Below are 24327 nucleotides of genomic sequence, written 5' to 3' on the forward strand. Positions count from 1 at the left end.
AAACAGCTCGGAGGAAGTACAGCTGTTCCCTCTGAGGAGCACGCGTGGGGGAGGCCAGGCCCGGGCGACGGGGTGTTCCCGGGCTGTGACAGCAGCATTCCTTTCGCTTGAGGCATCCGAGCCCGAGGAGCGGCAGTTCCCCCGGGAACATGACATAACCGCAGCCGGGAAGGGCCTCCCCAAGCCCGACCAGCGGCCCCGCGCCCCGCGCCCCGCGCCAAGGAAGCCCCTTCCCAGCGTGGCCAGCGCCGAGGCCCAACCGCCCCCCGGGCCCCACCGGACAAACACCCGAGCCAACGAGCTGATAGGACGTGTCTGTATTTACATGGTACATCTTAAAGCAATGGCTACGTTGGTCATACATATTAGAAACCATAAAAAAAAGTTAAGAACTAAAATGTACATCATACACTTGTATATATATTTTTTACACAGAGGTAAAAAGGCTTATTATAAAAAAATCAATACAACAGGGTTTTTAGTATACAGGTAAAGAATGAATTATGCTTCAGGCACTTTAATTTGTTAATGTGAGCAAATAGCTGGGGGTGGGGGGGGTGGGGGGAAGCTTCCAAACAAACCTTTTGGTTAATGTTTTGTTACCACAGATACAAAAATAAAATCTGAATAATTTCTCTCAAATGATTGACGTCAGTAGGCAAAGCTGACTGGGAAAATACTACACACTGTTCAGCTGCAGTGTGGCAATTAGAGACGTATTTACATCGCTGTCCCCATGGCTGTCCTTGCGCCCTCAGCCGCTCGCTGCCTGCTGCCCTCACAGAGCGAACCGCGCGGGCGGAGGAAGGTGCACTAGCAGGACTCTTCAGAGGGTGGGAAGGACAGGGCTGAGTGACTCAACGGGGACTCCGACAACAAAAACCACCAATAAAACCCAAAATAACAACCGCGCGACAGGTAAGTGTGTTCCTAGTGAAATAAATAGGGGCACTTGAACTGAGGTCGGACAAACCTACATTAGTGTTGTGCTTTGTAGAGGAGAGACCTTGAGAGATGCCCTGAGGGAGCGCCTCAGGCGGGGGCCGGGCGGGGCCGGTCTCTCCCCGGGTCTGGCGGGTCTGGCGGGCCCGAGGGTTTTCCGCGCGGTCTCCAGGCTGGGAGTCGTCCTCGTCTCCTCCATCACCAGACCGACGGCTCGCGGCTCCTCGCGGCTCCTCTGCCGAGCTGGAGGCCCAAACCGGTCGCTCCGACGAATGGAAGCGTCTACCGACTAACTCGTGAGCACACGGGGTATTTACACCGACGATCCGGCCAAGGAAATGTGACGGGTGCTCGGGGAGCCGACAACACTGCACGAGGGTGAGCATGGCTGGCGCGTTCCCGGGGTGATTGGCCGACTGGAAAAGAGTCCCTTTCCTTGAAGACTGCGGTCCCGTGTGCAACAGAGAGGGATGGGGGAAGCGGAGACGCGGAGCAGGCCGTGCCCTCGGCCGGCGGTCAGCACGGGGAAGGTCACGGCGGCAGCGCAGCCGGGCGGGCCGGGCCTGCCCCCACGGTCCCGCGACGTTCTGATTGTACTATGCTACGTACCACTCTTCACTTTTCTTCTTTTCTGCAGCAAGGAGATTGGGCTACTCCTTGCACTATATTAGAAAAATACTCTTTTCCAGCTAATGAGAAGCCTCCTACACGGCAAGGCGACAGGTGGACCCAGACTGCCGACCTACCATCTGTGCGCCCGAACTGGCCAGTCTGGGATTGGAGATGCAGGAGAAAGACACTTAGGCATCGGAAGGGTTTTTATATATGGCCTTTTTTTTCCCCCCAAGTATAAATGAAAAAATTTGGTGACGTGAAATTCAGTCCCGAATGAAAACAAATCGGAAACCCACGAACAAAATGCAACCCACCACTCTTCAGGTTTAGGACGTTTAAAATCCACCCTCCCCCCCCCCCCCGCTTTTTTTTTTTTTACAGATAATCGCCAGTGGGCGCGTGGGAGGAAGCTCCTTTAATTTTATTTTCCACAACCGTAGTGTTTCTCAGCTGAAACTCTTTGGAGAACACAGGTGTGTGTGTGTGTGTGTGTGTGTGTGTGTGACTATTTCATTTGCAAAACAACGAGCACAATTTCTTCGTTAGTGTTTTCTTCTAATATTGCTAAGTTTTCAGAAGTGGTGGGGAGACAAAATTTTAAAAAGTTCTACCTTAGGGGGGTACCGGGGAGGCTCAGAGAAGCCCGAAATCCTCCTTTTCTAGCCCTGGTCCATGAGGATGCAGATGCAATGCGGTTTAGGGAATTATCCTGATTCACACAAGTTAAATCTGAAGTTAAGGCTCAATTCTTAGTCATTTTTATGGGTGAATGTGTTGCATCAGTAAAATAATAACAGACGGATTTTGGGGGTGGGCGGGGAGGGCACAGAAAATGACGATGGGCTGCAGACAGAAACTGCAGCTTACTTGGGAAATTTGGCTTTACAAAAGTTAAAGCGATCTTGTTTTGTGGCAGAAGTCTGTCAGCCAGCTCGCCTCCCGGCCATCGCCTGACTGCAGGTCAGAAGGCTCCTGGCAGGGTTTCATCAACCTGACCTCACGCAGGCGCCAGAAGCGGGGCTCCTGAGCTCGCTGCAGGCCGAACCAGGAGAGTGCGCCGGGGAAAGCCCGCCACCAGCACGCACCCCAAAGCGGCGGTCCCCACTGCAGGCGCCTGTGCACCAGCAGAGGTGGGGACGAAAGACGTGACATGAACGCACGGAGGAGACCAAGTGATTACGGCTTGTCACTAATACACGAGTGTGTGCACGGGGGCTCCTTTCCATGGACACTGCGTGTGTGTGGGTGGGTGTGTGTGGGTGTGTGGCCGATGCAGTGGGTGGCTGGGTGGGGGTGGCCGGGGAAGTGCAGAGTCCACCAGGCGGGGCTCCCCAGGCTGGTACCGGGGAGCAGGGAGGAAGGGGGGGGAGGAGGGCAACTGAGTCACACGGCCGCTTTGTGCTTCCCCCCGCAGCACCTGCACATCACTCCGCAGTGGTAGCAGGCCCGGAGGGGCAGGTAACAGCACATACAGGGGGCCAGGAAGGACAAGGCAATAAGAGCCATCCACCGGAGGCAGAACTTCTCGTCGCTGGTGTCGCACGAGCAGGGGTCTGTGTAGTCGCCCTCGGGGTCCGACATGCAGTGGTAGAGCATGCTGTCCGCGCACCACATGCAGCTCACCCGGCGGATGCAAGTTCTCACGGCGTCAGGCGCGTCCTGACAGCGGCCCCTCCGGTTCTCCTCGTGGACGAACATGTCCCTGCAGTACTCACAGCGCGAGCGCTCCCCGTCCTCCTTCCGCCGCCGCGACTTGCCCCGGGCCGGCTGGGTCTTGATCACGCCAACCCCACGCCCCTTGGGGTCGTCTCCCAGGCCGAAGTCCGACGAGTCCACGTACGGGTAGTTGTAGTCGTGCTTGGGGACCTCGCCCTTGGCAAAGCGCACGTAGGAGTCGGTGTCGTCCGCGGGCTCCGGGGCCTTGCCACGCACGGGCGCGTGCCGGTAGTCCTCGTAGCCCGTCAGCCAGGTGCGCTCCCGGGGGTTGATGCGCACGATCTCCTCGTCGTCGTCGGGGAAGCTCACCTGGCGATAGGGCCTGGGCATCGGCTGCCCGGGGACAAGCAAACACACATGGTGTTACAGCGGCCGCAGGGCGGGGAGGGAGGCCGAGGAGGAAACAGCCCCCCACCCTGTGTACCCCTGGCCTCGACAAAGCCATTCCTGGGGGGGAATGGAGGTGGCAGTGGGACCAAAACCAACCAAACACCCAACAGACACACCTGTCCTGTCATTACCGCACATCCCCGAGGTCATAGGGGTATTTCAAGGTGTCATCCTCAACCCATTCCCGGGGCCCCGAAATTTCTTTTCCCCCTTTTGTTGAGGGTATGACCCTCTAAGGTGGGCAAGTGTGCGGACTGTGGGGAAAAAAATGTACTTTGAATATTTAGACCTGAAGACACCAGATGGAGAAGCGGAACTTGGGAGGCCTTCCCTAGGAAGCCTAAGGTGCCGGGGAGCACGGTCCGGATTTCTGACAGCCTAGCGGAGTTTGACCTGCTTTTGTACAGCATGTTCTTTTGTTAAGATGGTTTTTTTTGGGCAGCCTGGGGTGGCTCAGCGGTTTAGTGCTGCCTTCAGCCCAGGGCGCGATCCTGGAGTCCCGGGATTGAGTCCCACATCAGGGTCCCGGCATGGAGCCTGCCTGTGTCTCTGCCCCTCTCTCTCTCATGAGTAAATAAGATCTTTAAATAAAAAATAAATAGATATAACCTTTATTAAAAAAAAAAAAAAAAAGACGGGCTTTCCCCCCAGTAGAACCAAAAAATATTGGCGTGCACGGCCTGTGGTAAGGGGAGCACATGTGGGTATCTGTGTGTGTGATATGTGCACACCAGGTCACAGTACAGAATGCATTTTGCACTGTGGGTCATGCTCAGAAAAGCAAAAAAAAAAAAAAAAAAAAATGCTAGGAGCTACCATACAGGGGTATCTTGTCATCTGGTGGGGAAGAGGCAGGAAGGGTAGGAGTGCAGATCTGCAGGCTGTCTGGGGTTTGGATCCTGCCAGGATCTCACAGATGGTGAGGGGCAAGCTGTAACGTGAGCCCAGGCAGGCCAGACCCAGAGGCCCCCACCGCCGCCTCCTGCAGGCGACAGAGTCATCTCGGAGCCAGTCCTGCTGTGGCTTCTGGCAAGGCCCTGTCCAGGGGGGCAGGCGCTGAACACACGGTTACCAGAGAGACGCAGGTAAGCCTGCCCGTCCCAGGCACCTTCGTTGGGACAGAGTGAGATTTCATACCCCTGAGGTCCTTTGGGTGTGAAGGCTTTTTAAGGGGTGGGGAGAACACAGCTCTGGATGAACCCACTGAAGTAAAATTCAGACTTTGGAATGTCCTAGTAAGTCGCTAAGCCTCAGATTCTTGATCAAAAAGCACAGGGCTAATCTATACACGCTGCGCACCCAGAACCTGTGGCACAGGGTGTGGCTAACACCTGCTGCCGTTATCGTCATTAGGATACTGCCACCGAATTTACCGCGTGGTAATTACATTTATCCATCACTCCCACCACACTGTGCGCTCCTTGAGGGCAGGGGCCACGTCTCACACACACTGCCTGATTCCTATTAGATTCTAGACCGTTTCACAGACGTTGGAAAAACCACAATCTTAAATCAATCAAAACAAATCCTGGGAGCAGAAGAGGCTTTGCTAATTATTCTGCAAAGTAAGGAGAGTCAATTAAGGTCAATTAATTCCCATCTATAGCTCCCGTAATGTGGTTTTTAAAAAGAACATTTAAAAAAAAAAAAAAAAAAAGAACATTTTATGCCAAAATATTAGGAAGCACACAGTAAGATTTTTATTTATTCATGAGAGAGACAGAAAGAGAGGCAAAGGGACAAGCAGGCTCCATGCGGGGAGCCCGACGTGGGACTTGATCCCGGGTCTCCAGGATCAGGCCCTGGGCTGAAGGCGGTGCTAAACCGCTGAGCCACCTGGGCTGCCCAGATTTACAGAAGTGTTAAAAAAAATCATTAGGGCAGCCCAGGTCGGGCTCTCGCGTCGGGCTCCCTGCACGGAGCCTGCTTCTCCCTCTGCCTGGGACTCTGCCTCTCTCTCTCGTTCTGTGTCTCTCATAAATAAATTAAAAAATCTTAAAAAAAAAAAAAAGTTCTGTAAATCTAGCTTTACATTAAAAACAAAACAAAAAAATCCCCTCACTGCCCTATGTTGCTTTTTTTTCTTTTCCAAGCAGACTGGTGGCCTCATCACCCTCCACGGGCACCAGTCCATGTCCCACAGATTGGGAACCTGCTCTGCAGAACGGCCACTCGGTAAATATTTGTTGAATTACTGAATTCCAGACTCCAGCTACGTCTCCCCAAGCAAGCCTGGGCCTGCCGCCTGCAATGCCAGGGTGCCTGAGCCAAGCGGACGGCATTCCTTACTCCTGATCCTGGCTCTGGGCTTTCACACAAAGCCAGGAAGCCCTTTGGACAGAGAAGCTCGGGAGGCAGCAGGACACCCTGGGTGAGCACACGCTTGCATCTGTCACTTGTTCTGTCGAGGACTCTAAGCCCTTAGCCTTCTCCTCGGTACACTGGGGAGGGCGAGGACCTGCCGTGGGGTGATTCGTGAGGATTCAACGAGATGAGCACATGAAAGGCTTATTAGCACGGGGTCTGGCACGCGTGTACACGCACACACACGAGGAAGTAAGGAGGAGTGGCTGCCGCCACCATCCATGCGAGAAACGGAGGCTGCCTGGGCTTGAGCGCCGGGGCACGGGGAAGGGGACGGGGACGGGGCCGGTCCAGACTCGGGAGGCATCCACCCCGCACCCTCAGAGGAGCCCGACTGCCACGCACCTGTTCGAGGTGATAGTGGTCCGTGGGGTAGGAGTCGTGCAGGTGGCCCAGGGTATAAATCCTCCGGTGCTCACAGGATGTGGGAGAGGAGATGGTCCGAGTAGGCTGTTCCCTCTTCTGGGAGGAATTAGAAGAACTGTCTGTAGCTGTCTGTGTAGAGGGAGGTAACCAAGGGTTAATTAAAACAAAAACAATAACCAAACCCACATAGCAAACCCTAACACGCCGTCTACCCACACTTGCGGTGTCTTGCTGGACTTCCCGAAATCTGGAGTTTATCTTGGCTGTGGGAGGCAGAAGGACCCCTAAGGGGCCAGATTGTCTAAACATGATGTGGCTGGCTCAAAGGGCAGGGAAAGCCAGCCACCCAACCCTGGAAAGTTGGGTTTGTTTTCTCAAATGTGGGAGCAGTCACCGGGCTTTGCGGGGAGAGGGCTCACTACACCGGGCCTCCTGCGGGTGCGTCCCAGTTCGATCAGGAACGGTTACCCCATCTGCAGCCCTGAGTGCATGGTACTCTGGTGAGTGCAGGGGAGGCAAAAATCAAACCCAAATGTTCCTGTGCGGAGCTAATCCCAGCCTGGGAAAGTCTCAGAAATAAGGATATCTCAAGGGTATCGTGGGCATCGGCTTTCCAGGAAGAAATTTGGTAATCTCTGGGTTGAAGGCAAGCCTTGGGGGTCACTGTGAGCTGGAAAAAGAGAGCGAGAGAGAGGATGGATCGCACGGGAATGACGGTCCCTGCCTGTTGGTGGTTAAGTGCAGATCTGCTCTCCCGCTAGAAGCGATGGGTCAGACTGGAGGCTCAAGGACAGTGTCTGTGGAAGGTGATCAGATACTGGGATGGACTGTGGCCACCACCCTTACAACCAGGAATCAGAACCCCTTCCTCCCTTGGCTTCTCAGGATCACAGTTCCTTTTCTCCCCCCCCAAGTCAATGAAAAGGTTTTCCTTGTATCCGGGGGGTCCTATTTCTGGCAAATACTAAGGCACTCCTAGCTCTTGCTTCTCAACCTCATATTCCCGTGGTCTCCTTTGCTTATTTATTTATTTATATATATATATTTTGTTAGCATCCTGTATCTTTTTGGGGGCAAGGGTAAAACAGACAAATGAAAGTTATTTTTATACCCTCACCCCCAACTTCTAAAGTAATGCCTAGAAAAATGGGACAAGTATTTAGGACAAAGACACCTGTATTCCCATTACGCAACTACTGTTAATTTTTAAAACTTGGTGGACATGTGCAGCACCTCTTTGGGGACCCAACCCTTCTGATTCTTTTTTTCCCCCCTCTCATCCTGTTTGGTCCAAGTGATGCAGAGCTGACACCTGTTTCTCATCTCTCAATCCAGAGTGACTAATTCAGATAGAGATTTATGGTCCACTCCGACGCAATAAGAGATTTTTTTTCACTGAGATCAGAAAAGATGCTGTCTTTATCTCTGAAGTTAAGTTCGAAGGGTCCTTCTAGGTCAGAACTCAGGGAAGAATTCTTCCTTGAATCCCAGTAACAAGAATTTTTACTTTTTCCTAAACTCCGTCCTGTTGTTCAGCTCTCTCCGCTCTTGCCTCACGTCTTCGGGGGTACTGACTGCCCCCCCTCTTAATACGCAGGTGGTCGTAGAGCACACGGAACAATAAGGCAAAGAGCTCTTAACTGTCCCGGACTGTACAGGTGCACACGGCGAGCGGGGCCCGGGGAGCACAGGCGCAGGGGGTACTGTGTCCACGTCGCCGGCGGGACAGCACACTGGGACCTGTCGACCCAGGCCAGGCGGCCACCCCTGATCTCCACGGCCCGCGAGGGACGGCCATCCCCACACGGCTGCTTCGAGGTCGCGCCAGCCCTTTCCCATGCCTGCTCGCAGAGGGCTTTTGCTGAGGTTCAGGGGTACAATGTCTCCAAGTAAAGAGCCTGCTTTAGGCAAACCCAGGAGCTAAGGGGATGATGTCTCATCATACAAAGGTTCCTAAAGATCTCAATAAACACTTCCCGGTGAGTAGGCACAGGCCCTTCAGCGTGATTCAAATCTCAAGGGCTAAATTCTGAAGCTGCGCCCCGCGTGGCCATCCTCTCTCGGGTTAGAAGCTAGCCTACTGAGCACACACGGTACTGTGCACCTCCGCTCGCCTCCTGTGTTAATCATCTGTTCACTCCCCCACCCTGTTTTCTGTGACCTTTGTCCAGGTTCACGATGTGTAGAAAGGAGGCACACCCGGGTTTCCCTAGCGCTCATCAGCCAACCAGCAATGCCACCCCTAATGCACTCCACCTACCTCCCCAACCTCGAACAGCCTCTTCCCACCGCACAGTCAAGTGCAAAGCTTCCTGGAAGCCATCAGGGAACGAGAGACCGAGCAGCGCCTCTGAGTCTCTCCTCATCTGATGGTGAATCTTTATGGGGATGCAAGGAGGACGGAGAGCTCTGAGGCGTGCCCACTGCTCACCGCCTTCTGCAGGCAGCGCTGAAGACCATGCCTGGACGGCGGTGGGTGAGCACGGACTCTGGCAAGGAGGGCATGTGGGACAGGCTCCATTAAGGCCGGCGCTTATTCCACATCTACACCATTAGCTAGACCTTGCCACACAGTGAGTGTGACCTACAAACCAAAGCAATGTGCTAGGAGGGCACCTCCAACGAACAAGGGGGGAGATCCTCTTCTTCACATGTACCTTTTCTTTTCTTTTTTTTAAATTAAGTAATCTCTATGCCCAACGCGGGGCTCAAACTCATGATCGTGAGAGGAGTCACATGCTCTACCTACTAAGCCAGCCAGACGCCCCATCCACGTGTACTTCAGACCCGATTCTCCGAGCTATAACTCCGCTTGGAATTGCCACACACACACTGGAGAAAAGCAGCCCCCCATGAGCTACACACAAACACACTCCATCGGATTCCTGGAACGTCGGTTGTTTGTGCACACCAGCCCATGACACCTACCAACCTACCAATCTGGCAGCTCCACCTTCGACTCTACCAGGCTCTGGCTGCTTTTAAGCTCACCTTGCTCTTTCCAGGGGTTGCCTCTTTTGAGGGTTTGAGCTCAAGAAGAACAGAGGTAGAAGCTGCAGACTGAGGTTTCCCCCCACACGGGGACAGGTGCTGCTGCCTCATGGGAGCCCTTGGGTAACATGACCCAGCGAGCATGGCCATCGCCACGTGCAAAACGTAGCCTCCGAAAAATCTTGCCTCTGGGTTGGACTCTGACTCAATGCCCAGGCCCATTATTCAAAAGACACCCAACTGAGCAGTTTGTGACCTAATATGAGGTGCTGAACAACAAAATGCAATGGAATAATCTAATGCTAAGTAACAAGGTCTTGGCTCAGGAAGACTGGATGTGAGTCATCCTCTAATTAAAAGTTGTGTGATCTAGTTCAAGGTAAGAAGCTTTGTGTGGCCTGGTGTTAAAGCTCTCTACTAGGGTGGAAAGCTGAGGCAAGACTTTGACAAGGAAGAACCTAGATGGAATAGGAGCGGAGAAAAGGAACACAGGGAGGGTCTCGGAGCAAGAGTCAGGGCATATAAGAGGGGTCCTGCCTACCTTAAAATCAAGGAAAGAGAGACAAGGGGCCTGATCCAATCTACTCTGCCTGTGACACTCATTCCTTCCCTGGAAGGTTTTGGGGTTTTAGGGACTGGGTGCTTTGTGGGCTCAGACACACAAGGTGACGGGCCAGGGGCAAGGCTAAGTGGCTTCCATTCTAGACGCCTGGACAACCCAGAGCAAGGCTCAGAGGAAGAGAAAAAAGGGTTCAAGTTGCCCAGTGAACATCTAATAAAATTCCTCAAAAAGAGCAAGCTTCCCATGGCCAGACCCTGCAGGCATAAACAGTACTTATTTTGAGAATTCAGCTATTTCTTTTAATTCCCCAGAATTTAACAACGAATGAGAGAAAAATACCAGAGCTTCAAAAGTTGACGCAGACTTCTTCCGAATAACTGACTTTAGGGTTACAGTATCGGACAGTCCATCAAAACCCGAAGTGCAAAGGACACTGAGCCGAGGCTGCCTGGAGTGGGTGGAAACCGGAACGAATGGGGGAAGGAGAAGATCCAGGTCTCCCGTAAACCCGTGGCTGGCTCCCTCCTACTGCACAGGCGTATTTTTACAAGACAGGATTTCTTACTCTTGGAACCTTGGCTAGTCTTCCCTTTCCTTGGGTTTCCCTGGGAGTTCTTAGAAGCACATGCATCTGTTCACATGCCCAAGGTCCCGGAATGGGCCTCCTTCATCTGGGAGGCCAACCTCTTTGACCCAAGGGAAGCTCAGAGAAGGAAGGAGGGAGAGAACCAAAAAGCCAGAGCAGCTGAGGAGGCAGTTTGCTTAAATTACCATCCTGGGATGGAATCCTGGCTGTTGACCAAGGGCTTTTGGGGGCATTCAGGGTGGGTCAGATGATGCATTTCAAAGTGAAACAAGTGTTTTCAAGGCTATGTGCATCCCTTCAGCTCCCCTTGGGTTTTCCTACTGAATCTTTGTTTTTTCCAAAAGAAAAGCAGCAGGAAAAGAAGAAAAAAGGAAAAGAAAACGCTGCTTAGGGAAAAGACATGCCCAGGGCTGTTCTTTCAAGGACACTTGGAGTGTGTGTCCTATTCCATCTATCTGTGACTGTGAGGAGGTTGGCAACTGGCAATTTCCTTCTCCGTCTTGGGGATGGAGACAAATGGGATGAACCCCATCCTTCAGGAAGACAAATAAGGACAGTCCCTTCATCCCCGTGTCCCTAGGAACACACGCGAGGAAGAAGAAAACACAGGACACAAGGAGCAACAGTGTCAGGAGGTTAAGAGGCCAACGTGTTTTAAACAAGACAAAGAAAACTGAAAACTGAAGTTAAGAAATGCTGAAGGAGCCAGACCACCTCTCCCAGAAACCCTACAGCCAGGTTCTGCACAAACTGCAGGGTAGAAAGAGAACGGACTCCAAGCCAGGTTATAGGCCATATGTCTCGGACAAGCTGTTGGATTTCCCAGGGCCTCAGTTTCCTCACGTGTAAAATAAGGGGGAAGGGGGACGCCTGGGTGGCTCAGTGGTTGAGCACATCTGCCTTCGGCATAGGGCGTGATCCTAGAGTGCCAGGATCGAGTCCCACACATCAGGCTTCCTGCATGGAGCCTGCTCCTCTGTGTCTCTCATGAATAAATAAATTAAATCTTTAAATCTTTATGGAATCCTTCCCTTTTATTATTTTTTAAAAAAATATTTTATTGGGCAGCCCCGGTGGCGCAGTGGTTTGGCGCTGCCTGCAGCCTGGGGTGTGATCCGGGAGATCCGGGATCGAGTCCCACATCGGGCTCCCTGCATGCCTCTCTCTCTGTGTGTCTATGAATAAATAAAATCTTAAAAAAAATAATAAAAAATATTTTATTTATTTATTCATGAGAGACACAGAGAAGCAGAGACACAGGCAGAGGGAGAAGCAGGCTCCATGCAGGGAGCCCAATGGAGGACTTGATCCCGGAAGCCCAGGATGACGCCCAGAGCCAAAGGCAGATGCTCAACCGCTGAGCCACCCAGGCGTTCCCCCTCCCCCGGCCTCCCCTCCTCTTAAGAACATCAGAGGTCCCAGGGGTTTGACCAAGACTGTTGCACTTCACTGATCTGAAGGCCACAGACTTCCTTCAGATTGATCAAGTATAATTCTTGTCTTATCTGCAGATGCTGCTGCTATTTTACATTTTTAAAGGGCGCTACCTAGTAGTTATGACCACAATTTGTATTATTTGTACTGCAATCCGCCACCAAAATAGAGCTCAACAGCTGATGCAACCAACGCAATATTCGACCTTCTTTCCATTGCAAGGGCTTCTCTCTCTCTCTCTTTTTTAAAAAGTATGTACATGCACTAAATATAAAGTATACCATGCCTCCCAACCTCGGGCCGGGCAACGAGAGCAATGACACGAGACTCTGGACACTTTCTGCTTCTCAGAAGACAGTAAACTGCACAGTTGAGCGCCTCAGAAGGCTTCTGGTTCAGGTGGCTTAATGAGCTGTTGTTTCCAACTCTTCAGTAAAGCACGCCTTTCCCCTCAGCACCTGCTAGACCCACAGACCTATGGCCAACCCTTTTTCCTTCACTAAACAGGGCGTTGTCACCCATTTTGTCAGCACGTCTTTGGGAACAGGTAGCAACACTAGCTCACCTGCCCTAAGGGCCTACAGAGGTTCCAGGTGTCCTCTTCTAAAAAGGCAAGAAATCAGCCAGACACGGGCTCTTGCGTGGCCCCAGCAGGCAGGCAGTGTAGGTCTAAGAAGCAGCTGCAGGAGCGGGGGAAAGACAGGACTCTGTCCTCAGACTCGAGGACATTCTCCTCTCTGGGACCCAGAGGATAAAGTGGGCATTCTTTCATTGTGAAGAAACAAAACAAAATTCCCACTCATTGAAAATAATAGTCTTTATGTCTCTAAATTCTGAAGTTAGGTGAAATTTTACTGTGAAAGGAAAGGACTCTGATACACACACCCACAGCTTGGCTTCGCTGGAAGGGCTGAGGGGCTGGTAGCAGGGATGCGGGGCTTCAGGGAACCCTGAACAGGTATGAGCTCTGTATGAAGGAGTCAAACGGAAAGAGCAGTATCCTGCTAGCCACGGCCTAAAGAGACGAGATGCGATGCATATAAATGAAGAAAGACGCAAGTGGGAGGGCTACCAAGTGCCTTTGGGCTTCCTGAGTGGAGAGCATTGCCAAGCTTTTGTCTGAGCCCTAGACATAGTAATTGCTTTAATTTAGCCACCTAGGTATCAGGCGTTGAATAAAAAAAGATCCTCCCCTTCCTAGGCAATGTGAGCTTGATAGTTACTGTCATTTAGAAGATAAAGCAGCTCCCACCCATCTTTCGGAGACCTTCCAGCCACCCTGCGCAGTGCTGGGTCTCAGCCAGTAGCAGTTACGGGACCTGCTTCCTGGTGTCGACCACAAAGCCTATGGCGGCCCCTCCCAAAACATTTTTGCTTTTCTTACTAAACCACCAGAGACCAGTTTCACTAGCTGAACTCCGTAGCAGTAGCCTACGTTTTCAACCTACTTTCTCTTTTATGTCGCCTCTCCGCCATCCTACTCAGCCCAATCCCTGGACTCCAGAGGCGGAGGCAACAGGAAACAGCTCTGAGCAACTGGTCATCTACAATGAGACTGAGGCTTCCAAGCCGGGCCAAGGGGGACCTCGGGCCTCCGCCGAAGCTGAAGTAGTTTTGAGCCGAGGCGCTAGTTGAAGAGGCCATCGTTCAGGAAGCTGCTCTGCAAGTAGGGGATCTGGTGTATCTAGTAAGAACAATTTATTGAAACTTAGTGAACAAACACTTCCTTTTCTTAAAATTCTCTGAAAGGCGACAAGCAGATGTGAAGTTTGCATTCTGGGTGGGCAGAGTATGGAACTGAGTCACACTGAGCCTTGGTGATTTTATCTGCAGAAACGGAAGTGTCAGTATGTCCCTCACAGGGTGGCTGCGAGGACCAAGTACAGTCACGTATGTGGGAAGTGCAGGGCAAGGTGCCAGGGGTAGCTCCACACCGCAGTGCCTTGCCTTCCCCTCCCCTGGGCCAGCAAATAGAGGCTCAAAGGAAATACATTCACCTTTAGAAGGGTTTTTGTTTTTTTTATTTTCTTGAAGATTTTACTTATTCATGGCAGACATAGAGAGAGAGAGAGGCAGAGACACAGGCAGAGGGAGAAGCAGGCTCCATGCAGGGAGCCCTACGTGGGACTCGATCCCGGGTCTCCAGGACCACGCCCTGGGCCAAAGGCAGGTGCTAAACCACTGAACCACCCGGGCCTCCCCACCTTTTAAAGGGTTTAAGTCCAAAGGATCAGTGACTCACAGTTAACTACTCGCAGAACCAAGTCTGGAATAAAGGCCTCTCCTTAGCTACCAAACTCCACACACTCAGGGGTCACACACCACTTTGCAGAAAATCAGTAAACGAACCCCACTTACTACCAAATCGGTAGGTTTACCTTCAGTTTTAATGTCAGGATGGATTAGTTGGGAAAAAACTTTAAGAAAAAGGAAACACAGCATGCTGCAATCTTCTGCTTCTGTAACTGAAAACTTAATAATTACAAAACACAATGAATTCATTTTTTTTTCCTACTAAAATCAAGAATGAGGGACGCCAGGATGACTCAGCGGTTTAGTGCCTGCCTTCATGCCCAGGGCGTGATCTCAGGGTCCTGGGATCGAGTCACGTCGGGCTCTCTGCATGGAGCCTGCTTCTCCCTCTGCCTGTATCTCTGCCTCTCTCTTTCTCTCTCTCTCATAAATAAATAAATAAAATCTTTTAAAAAACCCAAGAAGAATGAAAGCAAGCACAACTTGCGAATACTCAAAAGCCCATCTAGGACAATAAAACAAATTGCTTCTTAGTACTTTGGTTTCAAACGTTTGCTCTAGCCATGGTTTATAAAACACCTGGGGTGGATGGGAGGCGCCTGGGATGTCATTAGGGACAACTGCTCTGAATAGCCAGAAAGTAATAAAATGCAGCTTGTAGTAAACAGGATGTCAAGGGTTCAGGCATAGGGCATGAGGAAGGACCAAGTTTTCCAGTCTAGGCAAAACATGGCTGGAAGCGGACGATGTTGTAAAAGCCATGACTTTTTTCCTATGTGAAGGAGGGCTGCCTGCCTAAAGTATGATGAAATGCCAAACGTAATCCAAATACCAGCCTTCTTCAACCGGCTTCTAGGAGAGATGTTAGACCCACGCACAGTGACGCGGGTTATTCTTCCCAATTCTGCAAAGGATGGAACACAGGTTAGTACCATTCTAGGTATACGGGAGAGAAGTGATCTCATTACATAGGACGGATGCCTTGAGGCACAAGGCTTAATTAGGAATTGCAACTGAGAAGGGCTGCCCGAATCCAGAAACAATACTCGGGTGGTGGTAGTAAAAACCTAGAAGGCAGGGGAAAAAACAAAATCGAGACCTTACATACGGTAGGCTTTCCTATGGTCAAGCTTTGAGGTGCTATTTTGGGGGACCGCTGGGCTCCAAGTCTGTCACATGAATGGGCCACACAGGGCACCGCTCATATATTTATCCTCTTTTTTTTCTCCCCTTTCCAATTTGGGTCCAAGAGAACCCTAAAATATAACGCCTGTATTTGGCTGTTGTCTAAAAAATAGAACAGCTGAAATATCATAAATATAATTGTTCAGCAGAGGAAGAGCAAAATAGCAGTGGTGAGCTGGAAAGGCTGGGGGGTGGCGTGCACGGCTCCTGTGCCATGAGCTGGCCGCGGGGTCCTCGGCAAGTCACCCGGTGGACTCTGAGCTGCTTCCACGGCCCAGGCCGTAAAATGAGGCGAAGCCTATTTCATCTGCCCGAAGGAAGCAGGCTGGCTCATGTGATAGGAACTCCAAATCCCTTCCAATTCTGAGACCTGTAATTCTAAGGAGTTGGCATGTCTACCGCTAACCTCGCCTGCCCGCAAGCCAAACATTTCCAGCTAATTATTTGCACGGTGGACATACTGCTTCCCAGCACCAGGCAGAGAAAGCAGAGCGAAGAGTACCTCAAGGGCTGCTGCATCTCTTTAGGTCTTTAAACCCTTGACAAGGGGTAACGAGGATCGCTGGAACTTCTCGATTCTACTTTCTCCCTTGACCTCCTGGCCCCCGTGCTGAGAAAACCCTGGCATTCTTTTTTTTTTTTTTGAATCAATACACGTTTATCATTTAATATCACTAATAGTAGTTTTGCCCCTCCCTATCTCTGCTTGTGCACCAGAGAAAAACACACTTCCAATTCAAATCCTTGTGGCTCCTTCTTCTCATGCTTCTCTCCAAGTTTTTGTTTTCTTTTAAAGATGTATCTATTTATTTGAGAGAGAGAGAGAACAGAAGGGGTAGAGGGAGAGGGAAAGTATCTCAAGCAGATTCCCTGCAGAGCGGAGAGCTACTGGCGGGGCTCGATCTCTTGACCCGGAGACCATGACCTGAGCCAAAATCAAGCGTCAGACTCTTAACCGACTGAGCCACCCAGGTGCCCCTCCACTGTTTTTAATGCTGTGTGGTTCGTTATATAGGATTTTTTCCTGATTTGCAGAGTTAGTTATTATTTCAGGACTTCTTATTATGGAAGATGAAGACTTAGCTATTTTATACACCCCCAAGTATCTGTCTATAAAGCAAATATTTCCCTAATCCTCCAGCTTTAGAGCCAGAATCCAGCCACTCAGCACAATGACAGCTGAAGCAGGGACAACACTTGACTGCAGATTCTAGATTAGCCTGCTCTAGAAGTATGTGTCCATATACACTACAGCTGCGTTCTCCCCAGATCGCATTAAAATTATCCTTGTCTATCTATGAAGATGCTAGTAACAATTAAAAAATAATCTTAGACTCTGGCAGCAATAAATAAACCACTGGGTTTTATGGACCCAACCCTACGAAACAGGATTTGGGAAAATTCTTCATTAAATGGCCATAAAACACAGAGCGGTTCTATACAGTCCATTGTTTCTACTTCTCCTCTCCCCCCCCACCCCAAACCCCTTTTCTTGTACATTTCAAATCCTCTGGCCTCGGAGTCCTCAACTGTGGGAAGCTGGGAGGAAGGGAGTCCTAAGCTGGGGACCAAAGCAGCTCAGCCTATCCAGGGAGCTAAAGTGTTCCTATCTCAGGCCGACAACGGGCCTCCTCCGCGAGATACGCCAAAGCACATGTCTTTTCTGCAGGACAAAAGCACAAGAGCGGGAACAGACTTGAGGGTCTCTCCATTCCGTCTCCCCAGCCCTGAAATGAAAGAAACTAGAAGCTGTCGGTCAGAGGCACCAACAAGAGTATGCCAACCCTTAGCAATGCCAAAAAATACTGTTAAACAGAATGCTAACCTGTTGTTGTTGTTTTATATTTTTTGCATTACTCATCTTCCAAATTTTACCAAATGGCTGAGACCTGATACCTGCATACATAATGCCAGGCACACCCTTGCCACGTATGTATTTGTGTTCACCTCTGCCAGTCACTATGACTGAGGTCCCCATGAGCAGAGGGCCCGGGGTGAGACCGTGTTGCAAGGGGGAAAGAGTCAACGGAAGGGCAAGAAGCCTCAGGAGCAGTCAAAAGCTTCAAGGGACTGACAATGCTAATTGTTCAGCTCCTCTTTGTAGACACAGCAGAAAACACAGCTAGAAAAACAGGACACAAAGCTACCAAGAATCCCTGAAAAATCACCCAACTTTGCAGGGCCTCCCAGGATAACAATAAGGCAAATGAACAGGGACGCCTGAGTGGCTCAGCAGCTGAGCATCTGCCCTCGGCTCAGGGTGTGATCCTAGAGTCCCGGGATCGAGTCCCGCATTGGGCTCCCTGCATGTAGCCTGCGTCTCCCTCTGCCTCCCTCTCTCTCTCTGTGACTCTCATGAATAAATAAATAACATCTTAAAAAAAAAAAAGGCAAATGAATACAATACGTAAACCTCTGACTGTTACACACTGTATCTGAGGTTCAGATCACCTGTTTATAGAGAACTTTTAGACCAAAGCTTTATAGGATTGCTGAGACTATAGTGGTGAATATCCTGCTTCTAATTAGATAACGATTCAGTCATTCAGCAAATAAAAAATTTAAAAACAGAAAAAGGGCAGGCTTTCAAGTGGCAGGACAGGAATCGCCATCTGAGTGCTTTGGAATTTTAAAGGAGACCAAACAACTGTAACTGACGGGAGGGAGAACTATTAGGACGCAAGAATAAATCAACAGCCCAAACTCAGAAAATCAGAACGGCCACTCATCGGGAGCCTCTGCTGGTGGCTCTGGCAGGAAGCACGTGGACACAGAGCAGGCTGGTGGCATCGGACAGAACGGACAGGCACGGGGACACGGCGGGGGCGACGGCAGGTGGCTACGTGTGCGCGCGCGCTCATCCACACACCAAGCAGGGCACTGATGTTCCTCTGAGGAATCACAGCCTGGTTTCACAATCCTGAGGAGTCAGGAGGACAAGCTGGTTTGGGGGGTCAGCAGGAGGGCTGGGAAAGTGTGAGCAGGGACAGCCCGCGCTCGGTGAGCGCCCAACAGCTCCAGGGGGAGTTGGGGTGTCTCTTCCTCCACTGCTTCCCACCGTAGAACACGCATCAACACACTGTCTGCAACGTCCTGTGCTCCTTCCTGCCCCAAGGAATCCCCTGAAGCAGACGGAACCCCCTGGCGCTCGGGGCAAAGACAGACCCCTCCACCACCATTCCTCAAGTTTCAACCTTACACACACTGTTCTCCCAGAAAACCCTCATAATCCTGGTCCATCGTGTTGTTCAGAAGGTCTTCTCGCTGTTTATACTCTATCCGTACTGCATGAGCCCCAAGTTCTCAGTATCTGTCCCATCAAGAAGTTTTAGATGACAAGAAGCTTCGGGAAGCCGTGGACGGTGCAGGAGTCCGTGGGGGCGCTCCCTGGGGGGCTCGGACACCTCACATCAGGTGACCCTCCCGTCCTCCCCGTCCTCACAGTCAAAGGCCTAGGCCAGGCCTGCTTGGGGGTGGGAGGTGCTATTATTAATAGGTCCTTGTTTGTCAACAGATGCTACAAAGGCAAACAGACTTCAAGGTCCACCGGGAGGCAATTAAGCGCGGCTCCTGGGGGCCCGCGGGTGCCTGGCACCAGGGGCTCCGCACACTCGCTCCGGACCTGGACCTGGACCCGGAGGGTCCCGGCCTCCATCACCCTCTCCCTCCCGCCCGCGCCTCTATAAATCACTCCTGGCAGGTAGCTGGGAAGCAGCTGCGAGGGACAGCTCTGCTCTGGAGCACAGGAAGCCACCTTTTAACCCGCCTGCTGTTGTTTGTCTCTCGAAAAACGTGACAAAGGAACAGATGTAAGCAACATGCCAACTGCTGAGGGGATCTGCGGGGCGCTGGAGGAAGCCTGCTCGGCCGCCTCGCGCCAGCCGCTCAATGGGAACGCGGGAGCTCGGCGCCTGACGCCCCCACGCCCGCGCTGTTCGCGCCAGGCTGGGCTCCGCGGCCCTCGGGCAGCTCGCCACCGTGTCCCCTGCCAGCGAGGAGGCCCCTTCCCGAGCTCGGTTCAAATGCCTCCCCCCAGGTCCGGGTCGGCCTCCGTCCTAGAGGCCTTCTCGGGCCCTCCCGGTGGAGCACCCTGGGCCTTGCACCGGGGCCCTTCCCCCAGCCTCCCGTGGGTCACTCTCCGCTCTGTGCAGACCATCCTGCTAGCTCCACGAGGGCTCGAGGCACAGGTTACACGCCTCTATATTCCCAAAGTCGCATTTTTCAAATTCCTGGTTCCATGATGAGTGCACTGGGAAACACCTTCAAAGGGCTGAGGCCAATATTTAAAAATACGAAATAAAAACAGCTTATGAAAGATACTTGGGGTAAGTGAAGAACTAGTGGGGAATTCTTAGATGATATAAAATTCCTATTAACTTTCCTAGGTTACAGTCATGACGTCGTGCTTCATAAGAGAACGCCTTATTTCTAGGAGATGCATGCAGAAGTATTAAAAGAATTAAAGCACTGAGGTTGAACTCGTTTTCAAGTGGATCTGCAAAAACGAGAACGAAAAACAAAAACCGAAACCACGTGCGTGTGCATGGGTAAGTACACACATGCACAGGGAGAGCAAATGGGAGAAAATATTTCCACCGCTGAATCTAGGTGTTCACCGAGTTGTTCTTTGAATTTTCCTGCGGTGCTTTAAAAGACTCATAATAGAAAGTGGAAGTAAGTGAAATGGAAGAGGAAAAAAAAATGAGAACGCAGAACACGGAAGTATGATCTGGTTTCAGGTGTCTACGTGTGTGTGTCCTGGGCTATAATGTAAATATTTCTTACTAGTGGGTCAAGGAGAAGAGTTGGAAAATGTTGCCCTACAGCTTCCTCGCCGCACCAAGCACACTGCGGGCGTGCAATGAACTATTTGTTAATTAACTTCTAGAAGCATAAGACTTCAATGAAGAAGCAAGCTGAGGAGTCATTTGGTTTCCAGTCATATCCCATTAACTCAAGCTGTGTCAAAACATCCAAGCCTTTTCCTGCCTTAGCATACCTGGGCCTAACCTCAACTCAGCCTTCAGGCTGTTCTTTTTGGACATTTAATTACTCATCAGAAAGGCTATTCTGGGCTTTCCCCTCAGATGCCAGGGAGGGGGTTGTTTAAACAGAAGACTGAGTTGGGTGACCAGGTGTCCTGCAGTTTGCCTTGATTTGAAGTGTCTTGCACAGTAGGGAAGACCATGGACAGATGAGGGAGAGCAGATGCTGCTGTGCCATGTGGCTAATGGGACCACGGCAACATGGGCTCGGCTAGCAGAGCAAAGATCGGGACAAGACAGAGATCTCCCCTGTTGGCATCCCAACGGCAACAGCAAATGCTGAACTCCAAAGTGTCTCTCACACCCTTTAACAAAACCCCTCTCTGACTATTCACCAACTAATCCGGAAGCAAAGGACAAAGGGAACTTACTGTAAAAACGTCATCATCACCAAGCTCAGCTTCGTTATGGATGGTGGAAGATGATGTGGTTGAACCTAAAAAGATCAAAAAAAAAGAAAAGAAAAGAAAAAATACAGTAGAATGCATTTCCGAGGATAAGTCAAAGCCAATCATTTAAAAAGAAAAAACGTATTTTAATGAAACCACACTCCATTCCTTTTGAATGCGAACATCAGTAGACACACATGACCTGGGAATTAAACGTTTTTCATTCACTCTTCTTTAACAGACTCTAGCTAGGATGCCCCGGAAATCACACCTGCCGACTGTAGCTCTCAGTTAATCCCTCAAACTTCTGCAGGGGCCACTGGCAAAGAAGCACCCAGAGAGGCACCTCGAGTGGGCAGGGGAGCCAGCCCGCTGCTCCGAAGCACAGTGGCCCCCAGCTGGGACCCGCCACAGTCTCCCTGTCGCCTGGACTTAGCTTTCTGGTCTTTTCTTCTACCAACAAGAAGGGTTGACTGGACGGTTACGACTCTTGCTCTGGAATTCGACACTGGACTCAAAAACCCAGATGGTGGGAGATGCCTTCTGAGCTGACACCCACACAAAGAGGTTCTCTCTCACAATGTTGGGGCATCGGTGAGTTTCCTGTTTCTGCAGGCTGGAAATCTGGGCTCATGCCAGAAAACGCCATTTATTCTATCATGGAATGATCTGGGCATTTAGGGTATTTACTTGTCCATCTCCTTCTTCACTCCGGTATGCAGATCCATATAACTTCTCTCTCTTCCCCTAACAGTACCCAATACCGTGTGGACCAGCTTAACGGACACTGTTAGTAGCCAAAAGGAAAAACATATTAAAACCTGCCCAAGTGATAGGTATACCAAAAAGGAAATTTCTTCTCTATCTCCTTTTCTTGGTTAGGTCTTTCAAAACGTGCATCTGGAAAATATTCTGCTATTCCATACAACTGGAATTAGAAGTATTGCTCAGAAAGGGATGCGAACGATTTAAATTTCTAACAAAGAGGTTGCAGGAGAAAAAAGAAGTCCCCTGTGCAATTACTACTGATCTTTCAGGAGTTTGCTCTACTTGTTCAATTCTTCCAGTCGATTGGCATTTGCGGAAAGTCTCATAGAAAACCGCGAGGTAGGGCATATACAGAGAAAAAAAAATTACAAGTGAGAGAATCAAATTTGTGTGTAGCTTCAGTGAATGGCATACAGCACAATTCCATCAATAACATAGGAGCTATTTTCTCTGTAAACGTCTAAAAGCTACGTTGAATAACATTTTAAACATTTGCCACCTTATGTCAGACCCATCGTGTGAACTCTGGTCTTTACTGCCTTTCTGGCCATCACATGGTTGTAGCCAAGAGGCTCGTGTTCTAGCCAGAACTCTCTTACTACCGATGTTAAGCGAGTCTTCTTTACAAGATTTGCTTTTTTGCTCTCACCCCGAATCCACAAAGGAGAAAATGCCATCCGAACACTTCAATTCTTAAACAAATGCAGCACACGTTCTTCTGTAATTAACCTCTCCGAATTCTGAATCCGGCTTTCGCGTGCCTTGCTTATTTCTTTCTTCAACAGGGTCCTGGCCATGGCACTTTCCATTCTCTGAATGGATAACTGAACGTGGTGAAGTGCGGACTCCAGAAAAGCCCACGAGAACTGACTGCCCAAGAGCCTTCCAGGCCACAGTCAAATGCAATGTCTACTACCCAGTCACCCACAGACTTAAGGCCTAGACCAAGCCAGGGCTCCAGGAGTCACAAATCGCCTTCCTTTTCGGTGCCAGCCAAACACCCTGGGCTCTCATTACAGGAAGGCAGTGGGAAGATCTGGCGCCTTCTGGGCCCATGAGAATCCATTCTCCATTTCTGAGCCCACATGGACCAGACCAAAGCCATTTCAATAGTCAGAGAAAGGTGACATCTGTCAAGCCATTGACATGCAAGTCCAGAACTTAGCTTTTCAGAGCAGAGTCTACAAACCAAATGGGATCACCCCTTACTCTGAAACCCATCTCCTTACCCCCTATACACTGTCACTTTGCAATTGTTCTCTGTGGAGCTTCCTGAAGTTTTGGCATCTACTGACCGAGCCCCCAGGGCTCCCCCAAATAAAGCACAAAGATAGGATGGCAGACAACTGGAATAAAAAAAGACCTTGGAACATTCCCATTGTCCCCTTAAGAACACAGTGACAAAATCCAGTACCTTCTATGAGGTCTTCGATTGCTTTCCTCACTCCCCTGTCAAAGGCTCGAGCATCCGCAGGGCTTTGGAAAGTAAGTCCAAACTTCCTATTGTCGACCTTCCAGTGATGAAAGGTTGGGTTGGCTTTGGTGTAGACCAAGTCCTTTCTTACATAGCATTCCAATACCACCTGAAGGATCAAAACGCACAGGCTGGTTACTTGTGAAGCAGACACGATGGTGTCTGGTTACAAAAACCCAACTAGGAACCATCCATCGTTGCTGGCAACAAACGAAAACCCTCCAATCCCTGCCTTCTCTCATCTGTGAATCTCTCCATCTTGAAAGAAGCTTTTGCTTGCCTCGTGGACCATCTGCTCTTTGCTGATGGTCCCCCACCCCGTTCGCCTTTGGTAAGCCTCACTGTACCACTTAACGTCCTAATTCTCCATCATTTTAATTCCTCCCGCCCGATTGTGGGGGGCACTACGCCAAGGCCCAGCTCTTGGGGGCTTTGCTCCTGTTTCAGGTCTACTACTTCTATGTCAGGGCCTTTGTATTCATGGCTCTCAATCTTCCCTCTTCTGTCCTGATGGGTGTTTCCCAGTGACTTCACATGCAACATGTTGAAAAAATTAACTAACCTGTTCTGAAATTTCTGCCAACTTCCCATATTTAGCAATGCTGACCTTTCTCTGTTCACGCTCTCCATCTCAAAATCTCCACGCCTGTCTCCGTCTCTTCTGCTTTCTCTATCTCCTGTATTACTGACCACTAGGTCCACTTCCTTTTTACTTTATCTTGTGTATCAACCTCATTTCAGTTGCTCCCACCCTGTAAACTTTGATCTGCATTATTCTAACAATCACGTTTCTAGTGATCTAGTCCCAGAAATGCCTTTTACTAAAGCTGTGACCTGGAGCTAATTGTTTCAGACCCTTGATTTTTTTTTTTTTTAATCTTTAAAATGGAAATAACGCCAATGCTATCAACGAGAGAACACAGACACCAACATGCTCGGAAAACACCAAATGAGAAACTTAACAGGGTCACACTCGTTTCCCAGGATATTCCCACCATCACATTTTACTCTTTTATTTATTCCAGTTCTTCCTGTGACCTTCACAATTTGGTACTTGATTTCACAGTATTTTCTAACAGTTTCATGTGCATTAGCCTTGTGCCCTTAACCAAGCTGTAAAAGATCAAGATGCATTACAAAATAACTCCATGTCCAGCACAGTGCTGTTGCTGATAAAGACACCAGAGTTTAATATTATATAATAAAAGAAGCAGTGCCGTCATGTGAATGTAAACTTCATTCTTTAT

The 24327-nt window shown here is 50.2% G+C and overlaps 1 protein-coding gene across 3 annotated transcripts in view; it reads right to left on the reverse strand.

The window, feature by feature from the left end:
- Window positions 1–302: 302 nt before the first annotated feature.
- The window catches only part of SPRED2 (sprouty related EVH1 domain containing 2), a 114639-nt gene continuing 90614 nt past the window's right edge, over window positions 303–24327 (reverse strand). For all 3 annotated transcript variants that reach the window (XM_038551454.1, XM_038551456.1, XM_038551455.1), the window contains 4 exons: window positions 23021–23189; window positions 20821–20885; window positions 6373–6522; window positions 303–3606 (listed from right to left, as the gene is read on the reverse strand). In XM_038551454.1, the coding sequence (XP_038407382.1) occupies window positions 2941–3606; window positions 6373–6522; window positions 20821–20885; window positions 23021–23189 (1050 nt within the window). In that variant the 3' untranslated portion in view covers window positions 303–2940. The remainder of the gene's footprint in view (window positions 3607–6372; window positions 6523–20820; window positions 20886–23020; window positions 23190–24327) is intronic.

This window comes from Canis lupus, chromosome 10 (assembly GCF_011100685.1).
Source record: "Canis lupus familiaris isolate Mischka breed German Shepherd chromosome 10, alternate assembly UU_Cfam_GSD_1.0, whole genome shotgun sequence".
NCBI lineage: Eukaryota > Metazoa > Chordata > Mammalia > Carnivora > Canidae > Canis > Canis lupus.